Below are 8,645 nucleotides of genomic sequence, written 5' to 3'. Positions count from 1 at the left end.
AGGGGTTGTAACTAGATGATCTTAAGGTCCTTTCCATCCCTAACCATTCTAAGATTTTATGGCTGAGCTGATGGAGTGAAAACATCATGTGGATGGCAGCTTACCCATTTCGGGACTGCAAACTGATTATGCTGCTTTCATGCAAGTCTACAGATGCAGTGTCTTTCTCCTGCAGCCCTGCTTCTCACACCAGTACCAGGTAACACACCTGGTGAGACTGGGTGCACTAGCTATACCCTGCTTCTGTATGGACTGTGCCTCTCCCACAGTGGAAGGATAAACATTTCCAGCAGAAGGAGGTCCTGTCTATGGGGAAGGAAATAGCTGGAATCATGGTGGTTTTCCCACATGCTTACAGGGCTGACTTTGTCTTGTGCTTTCTCTAGGGGCTACCAAAGACATGGGGAAGATGCTGGGTGGGGATGAGGAGAAAGACCCAGATGCTGCCAAGAAAGAAGAGGAACGACAGGAAGCTCTCAGGCAACAAGAGGAAGAGAGAAAAGCCAAATATGCCAAGATGGAGGCTGAAAGAGAAGTTATGAGACAAGGGATTCGAGACAAGGTAAGGGATCTGGCTTTCAACACACACTGGGCATCTCATAATGCTCAGTGGAGAACTACAGGTTTCAGCTTTACAGCTTAATTGAAACCAGTTCCCTGAGTACCTCCATACAGACAGGTAATTTCTTCACCATACTGAACTTTCTAATCTTGTGCACTGTCCCTCGAACTCTGTCCCTTCTGTATGGGAGGTTTAAACACACCTCCCATACAGAAAAACCCTGTAAAGTTGAAATAGTTGATGATGAGGGGAGAAAAATTATTAATTTTTTCCATAATATATTAAATGCTCACATTATTTTAAATATTAGAAGCTTCTCTGTCCTTTTGAGGATGCTTTCCAAGCTTAGATTTCTGGTGTATAAGACAAGTCTTAATTCAGTGTGTTTCTGAGAGACACAGTCCAAGTATCTTTTGTATTGTTTCCAAGGCTTTCTTTGTGCTGACAGGTGACAAATCTGCTCTAGTTTTCATACCTCGGCTTCCACTACTCACAGGGAATTGATTCATCTGAAAGAAAGTTTTGCTTATCTGAGGGACTTAACTGTTGGCAAGCACTCTCTTCTGCTTGAGTTGATGGTGTTCTTGTAATGACACAATGTGTGAGAAGGAAATGAAAAAATGTGAGGACTGAGAAAAAGATTGAAATGTAGAAAACAAACCTTTACTAGAGAAATTAGCTAGATATAAGGTGGCTGACCCCATTGTTACCATACATAAGCTTTTAGTGATTGATGTGTGGAGGGAGAAGGCAGTTTTGCTGCCTCATCCTCAAGACAGGGTCAAAATTGTCTTTTTATAATAATATAGTTTTATAAAAAGAGGTCATGGAGCTCAGAGAACTTTGAAAGAAATGTGGGTAATGATTGGATGGAAATGTTTCTGACGATGAATACCTGTGTGTTGACTTGTGTCATATGACAAAGAACAATAGGAAATACCTGTAGACAGAATGAGGAAGTCCTGGTCAGTATAAGACGTGCTTCCTGTGCAGGGCCTACCACTGCACAGCTTAGAGTGCCCCAAGAAAATGTCTGGGAGAAAGCTTCAGAATCTCATTAAAGAGCTCAGGGAGGCTGTCCACAAACAAAACTGTGTCTGCATTGGGTCAAACTTCTGACACAATCTTTATGATTCACAAAGAAAGAAAGGTCAAGGATGAATTGTGATGGCATAGTGCATCTTGTAAAAAGAAATTAAGGATTGTTCAGCAAATAAAGAACTTCTGGATTACACTTCTAAAAAAACAAAAAGTACTTACAGGGAATTATCTAAGTATGACAATGCCAGAGAAAGGTATTCATATGGTCATTTAAAAGAGGGTAATGGCTACCAGGCAGACACAGAACCTCTATCTGATCAGAACTTGTTGTTTCATAATGTATGAGTAAGTATCTAGAATAATAGATAAATATAAAAATATCAATGTGTGCAGTATATGTTCAATGTAAGTTTATAAGTTGAACTGTTTCTAAGCAATAACAAAGGTCTGCATTAAAAATGAGGGGTGAAAAAAAGAGTAATTTCTGGGTTGCAGGAAGATGGCCTGATGTCCTGTTTTCACTGGTCACTGTCTCTTCTGGTGGATCACTGAAGGGTTCCCAGAAGAAGATGAAGCTTTCTTTCTGTTGGGCAAACTGCTGTAAAAGCATTTAAAAAATCTGGGATGCGCTCTGTTACAAATCCAAGGTGATCCATACCAGAATTCACAACTTCATGTGTAAGATGCACATAGCCTGAGCTTAGATGAAACATGCAGCCAATGGGGATTTCACTGGGATACTGTCAGCTATCTTGATTTTGCTGAGTCAGGCTAAGTACTGAGTGGTGAAGGCTCTTGAAAATGGATTGACTCTTGAGCCATATGGCAACTGGCTGGCTGTGAAGAGGGAATAAACAGGGATACTCGCAGCAATTTTATTTCACCTCATTGAAATCTCTGGATTGGAACAGGCATTGAAAGCTTTTTTAGTGATGTGGTGGGTAATTTTTGAGATTATCAACAGGAATTCCTGTTTTGGGGAGTGCACCTGCATTGCAAAAACACTGCTTAGTTTCCCATGGTTCTCTTTCTCTTGGGGATAATCCCAGGTAGCATGCATTTGAAAGATGAAGTTGCTTTCTTCAGCATTAGAAAAGATGGATAAAGACATAGAAAGGAGCTCTATTGGGTTTTAAAGACTTTTTTAATTTTATTTTTTTTTAATTTTGAGAGATCTGTGAAAGAAGGCAATTACTTTGTCCTGACAAAAAGGTGGATTTGAAGATACACAAGACTCTGTCTCCAAGTACTGGTGGCTAGAAATGTGAAACAAATGTTGAAATAATAGAAAAAAGGGCTAGATTATTTCCTCCATTACTTGTCTATTTAAAGATTACCTTAATTTCTCCACCAACTCCTGTAAAAATAGAAATATAGGGAAGGAGAAAACTGAAAAAGAGATTCTGTCTGGTATCTGTGCACATAGTTAGCACATGCTAACTTCAGGTTTTAAATCCAGTGTGTTAAATCGAGATAAGTATTTCCCTAGCCCAGCATGGCAGCTTGGCACAGAAATTACTTTGGAAAAGGGTAGAATGAATTTAACTAGGGTTGTTTAGTCTGGAGAAGAGAAGGCTCAGGAGGGACCTTACCGCTGTCTACAACTACCTGAAAAGAGGATGGAGCCAGGAGCTGGCTGGTCTCTTCTCACAAGGAGCAAGTGATACGATGAGAGGAAATGGCTACAAGCTGTGTCGGGGAGGTTTAGACTGGATGTTAGGGACAATTTCTTCCCCAAAAGAGTGGTCAGGCATTGGAACAGGCTGCCCAGGGCAGTGGTGGAATCACAGTCCCTGGAAGTGTTCACACACTGTGTAGATGGGCCCTTAGTGGTGGCCTTGGCAGTGCTGGAGCAACGGTTGGACATGGTGATTTTAAAGGTCTTTTCCAACCTGGTTGATTCTGTGATTCTATGAATTATACAACAATCTTTTTTTTTTCCTTTTTCATTTGTAAATGAATTTTTAAGGATGACATTTGGACATGACACTTTGAAATATATGGACCAGCTCCTACCCAATAATAAAGTCCAGCATCTGATACTGAAAATGGACTGAAAGTATAACTGGTGTGTACTCCAGCTTCCTTCTACCTCCAGATGCATATATGCAGCTTGCTTTCTGAGCTGATCTGGGCTCGGGATCTCAACACTCCTGCCAAGAATCCTTCAGTGCCCTTCTGCCTGGTAGGACAGGTATTGTTGCTAGCATCCTGGTGGTGAGGTTGTGGATAGCTAGTATCTGTTACCTTAATAATACTATCAGCTCAACATCTAGAGCAACCACCAGTGCAGTCTCCAGTGCTCCTAGGGGAAATACTGCCTTCTATAAACAGATGACCTTGTTTGTGTTATGTACCTGCACACCTCAGCAGCAAAAGCTAACTGCTTCCTTCATGTAATGATCCATGATTACTTATTTACATGATTAATTTTTTCCATCAGTGTGACAGAGCCAAGGCCTAAAAGAACCCTAGTACATGCTCTGTAATTAACACTCTACCCATCTTGGCTGCTAGTGAAACAATGCCTGTAGTTTGGCTTCTTGGAAATCTTACACATGCTTTAGAGAGTCAGCATTGCTCAGCCTAGGCTGAAAAGTACCAAGAACTCAAGGCTGTCTTTACAAAGGTGGGTTTCAACCAAAAAGGATGTTAGCATGGTCCTCTCTCCAAATGTCTTGGCTTCAAGACAGAATTCAGGTTTGGATTTAGGCCATACTTGAGATGGAGCATGAACTGCTTCAGTAGGTACTGTATACTCAGCTCTCAAAGTAAAAGAGGAAAGTGTCTCTGGCCCATCGTGTCTTTGACCAGCCTTACGTGTTGTGAGGAATAAAGCAAAAGTTTACTTCTACTAATAAGGATTCCTGCCCTCCAAGTTGAGCATGAAATCTGCATGAGAAGTATGGAAAGATGTCAAACGGAAAATTCAAGTGCTGGAAGAATTAAGGTTGTTTCTACAATTGTAACTGACACTGTTGTGTGCTGTGTAAAGATTGTGGCACAGTGCTTAATTATATGGTCATACGTTTATGCTTCCAGGAACTTCAGCTCTCCCATTGCACAAAAGGAGGTCAACTGTTTCCTTAATAAGCAGATATTCAGTATTTCATCTCTGCCATGCCTTAAAATGTTGTTCTCAAGCTCATTTATTATGCAGTATCAAAATTCTGATGGTAAAATAATGAATTCCCTCATTTGAGAGATTAATTCTTTGCTGCTATTATTGAAATGCTTTCACTTAACATAGGTGATGAGCTCATCCTAAGCATGATTTCTTGTGAGATTTATCTTGGTGGGGTACAAAGGGTCTTGTTGATTTTCTCCTGTTTACAAAGTACAAAGGCAGAAGGGTCATTATGTGACTGAAGCCTTGAGGGCAGAAAAATGTTAACATCTTGTTGCATCAGTGAGCATGTATGGCACAGTAAAAGATGCTCAGGACTTCCTTATCCCTTTGCTGGCAATAAGGAAATAGTGAAGTCTGGTGTTTGATGTTTGCTCCTGCATGCAGCATATCACACTGCGGGAGAATGTGCAGTCCTTGTTCTCTTAAAGTGTGAGTCCTTCTGCCTCTCGATGTGTGCCATTATTTTTTCCCATTTTTCTTATGGGGCCTTTAAAAGCTTTCAAATATGGTTGGGCAGTAAGAGTCTCTGAAGCATCTGGAATTTTCCAGGGAAACTGTGAAAGCTATTCAGTTCTTTATAGGTATTTAAGACATGTAATTTCCAGGTCTTTCACTGTTTAAAGAAGGTGCTACTGGAACTTACTTCTAGAAAAGTGAGAGCATTTGGGTAGCTGGCACTGGGAGATGTCCTAGGTTAAACCTGTGCTTTTCCCAGTAGGAAAAAGTTTTCATAATGATACATTTTTCTTTTTTTATTATTTTTTATTTTTTATATCTGATGGCTGAACTCACTTTTGGCACTAAACCACTCAGACAAGAAAGCAATCAGGATTTATAGCTGTAGTCCTAGATCCTTATGTGAGATAATCAACATGCAACATGAATTAATTATTTACTGTTCATATATCATTTGCATATTTTTATATATAATTGGTGCATAGCTGTGAAAATCCTGTCTAAAGGCAGGAAAAATACCAGAATGTGAATTGACTCTGTTTCACAGCAATATCAGACCTTTGAAACTAAGCTTCAAGCTCAGGAGTGCAAACTTAACTTTGGTAAAACTTTGTTGATGTAAAAACAGCTTCACACTGTTAGCAAAACTCTTTGGTGTTACTGCATCTATGGGATGTTTCATTTGTGTCTTAACTTCAGATGCAGATATTACCAAGGGCTTTAAAAACTCCTGTACAAAGGAATAAATTTTCACTGCCTTAATAAATGTAATTTTGAACATGCAGCCTTCCTTGTGAGGAAGAAATATATATAGTACATTTTTACTGGAGACATATCAGCAACTGAAAAAAAGTGCAAAAATTGTATTTGTATTCTTTGCATGTCAAAACAAAAGATTTTCCTCAGCAACAAATCATGTTCTGTAATTCAAATGACAGGATTAATATCTCAGTGAACAGAAGCATTCTGTCTGGTCTCTTCCCTTCTTAATCATTGATAATAAACCAGTGATGTGTATTTATGTTTAGCACTTGTAATAAAATGGACCTGTGGCTACTGTTCAGTGTGTGGACCTTAAAATGGATTTTCAGGGACTAAAATGTATGCATTGCACAGATGAAGAGGTATCAATTAACATGACTCCTCTGCTTCCACAGTGTCTTTTGGAAATTCAGGATAAAAAAAAAATTAATTAAATAAATAAATAAATCCTTAAATACTTCCTTTATTTTTTTCAGTGAAGAAAAAATTTATGCTGTAGAATAAGGAATGTTTACAACTGGGTCACAGGCCTTCTGGCTATTAGAAAGCATTAGGCCTGGCTATGACCTTCCTGGTATGAGGCTTTGCAAGTTGGAGATAAGATTGTGCCTTCCAAGAAGTGAGCTCTGGAGTAGGTGGGAGCAGTCATGGTACCAGTGATGATGACACAGAGAAAAATACACTCTTTGTAGCAATTAAATCATAGTCTGTTCTGGGTGAAGAACGCTGCAAAGGCACTGTCTTGTGGTGTTTACTGTGCTCCAGACAATCAATTCACTGGTTATTGAGCACAGTGGAACCTGGAGTAATCATTGCAGCAGGTCCAGAGGAGGGCAATGAGGATAATCAGGGGACTTGAACACCCCTCATATGAAGACAGGCTGAGAAAATTGGAGCTGTTCAGCCTGGAGAAGAGAAGGCTGCGTGAAGATCTCATAGCAGCCTTTCAGGATCTGAAGGGGGCCTACAAGCATGCAGGGATTGTAGCGGTAGGGTAATGGGTTTAAACTTAAACAGAGGAGATTTAGGTGAGATGTATGGAAGAAGTTCTTTACTGTGAGGGTGGTGAGGCACTGGAATGTGTTGGGCAAGCAAGCTGTGAATGCTTCATCCCTGGCAGGGTTCAAGGCCAGTTTGGATGAGGCTTAGAGCAACATGGTCTAGTGGAAGGTGTTCCTGCATGTGGCAGGAGGGGTGGAAGTAGTTGATTTAAGGTTCTTCCCAACCCGAATCATTCTATGATTCTATGATTCTAAGCCCAATCAGAGTTGGAAGAAGGAAAGGACATTTGCTGGGTGATTGAGAGCACCATAGCCACAGATCATGATCATGCTGATATTTGGGGACATTCAAATGTGTAAAGTGATTTGACCTGGACTAGACTTCTGACCTTCTGCCAGAACTTGTTACCCAAACCAGTTGTATGCAAGGATGTCTTGGACTGGCCTGTGTTGCCTTTCATCTGGATTCTTGAATTTCCAGAACAGTTTTCTTGATAGTTTAGAGAACAGTTATTTAGCATCAAACTTGTTTCCGGACTACAGCACTTCGAGGTTTTACTAGATCACCCACTTCTCTAACACTTTCAACCTTTGAAAATTCCAGCCATATATAATTTTCTGCTTTGTATATCAAAGAAGTCCCCTTGTCTGTGAGGCAGTGACTGTCTTTTGTAAAAAGGTGAACAAACTGGTCCCCTCCAGTAAAATGAAGCACAACTAGAAAGACAAAGGTTAACAAAGATAGATGGGTATGCCTAAGCACAGCAGTGTCTCTTGGGAGTTTAGAGACAGAATGGTGCCTTCTCCGATGTGCTTTTCAGCATGAAACAGGGATCAATGTACCTGCTAAGGACCTCCAAAGCCATACTTAGCCACAGTCATCTTCAGAGTGATTTTAGGGAATCTTTCTACCTAACCTCTGTAGTTTCATCTTTATATTCTCTCAGAAATCCCAGGAAATGCAACATATCTTGGTCTTTGTGAATCCAGCCACCTACATGTACAAAATTCTCTATATGGTCTAATAAAAGTATGTGTGTGCCAGGTCTTATTTCTTAACATTAAACTAACAGAACTTCCCTGATGGGACAAGTTGTGTGGATTCCTTTCTGCTCTGTAGCTTTCAGCAATTTTCAAGTTTAGAAAAGGGAGGCACCATTACCAAACCATTGGAGCTCAGAAGCAAGCTGACATCTTTTTCATCTGCTCCATGATAGTTAAAGGTTCAGTTATTTAGCAGAACTCAGCAGGATCAGTTTCCAGCCTCTGATTTTCCCACTAATATCTTTTGGGGCTCATTAGTCATCTTCTTTCCGCAGCTCTGCCTTGCTCTAACTTCGTTTCTATTTTTCATGCTAATCCAGATCTATACCAGTAGATGTCACTTTGGATACTCACTATCGAGATCCCACTGGGTGATGCTTCTAGAGTTACTGAAATGTCTCCTCAAGTGCAGAATTTTTTACTGTTACGCACTGGCTAGGGCACCTTGTAGAGTCATTCAGCTGAAATCCTCACTTCAATAACTTTTGTTCTGCTGAACTGGCTGGCAAAACTTGTGTACGTTGCTGTCATGGTGCTGAGCAGATTCACCCACTCAGCACTTTACGTAAAATAAATAGAAGCAAATAACATACAGATTAGTGTTGGAGTTCAGCTATGAAGGACATCTGAATAGTATCTCATGCCTTCC

At 40.2% G+C, this 8,645-nt stretch overlaps 1 protein-coding gene across 1 annotated transcript in view; it reads left to right on the top strand.

Annotated features, from left to right (window-relative positions):
* The first annotated feature begins 365 nt into the window (after nucleotides 1–365).
* CPLX1 (complexin 1) overlaps nucleotides 366–8,645 on the top strand; it is a 35,310-nt gene continuing 27,030 nt past the window's right edge. The window contains exon 1 of the mRNA XM_061343955.1: nucleotides 366–562. Within this exon, the coding sequence (XP_061199939.1) occupies nucleotides 401–562 (162 nt within the window). The 5' untranslated portion in view covers nucleotides 366–400. The remainder of the gene's footprint in view (nucleotides 563–8,645) is intronic.

The sequence above is a fragment of the Neopsephotus bourkii genome, unplaced genomic scaffold, assembly GCF_033783945.1.
Source record: "Neopsephotus bourkii isolate Nb327-2 ecotype Australia unplaced genomic scaffold, CSIRO-AGI_Nbou_v1 NB_1837, whole genome shotgun sequence".
Taxonomy (NCBI): Eukaryota; Metazoa; Chordata; class Aves; order Psittaciformes; family Psittacidae; genus Neopsephotus; species Neopsephotus bourkii.
The sequence above is the reverse complement of the archived record's forward strand: the minus strand, read 5'-3'. Positions and strand labels throughout refer to the sequence as shown.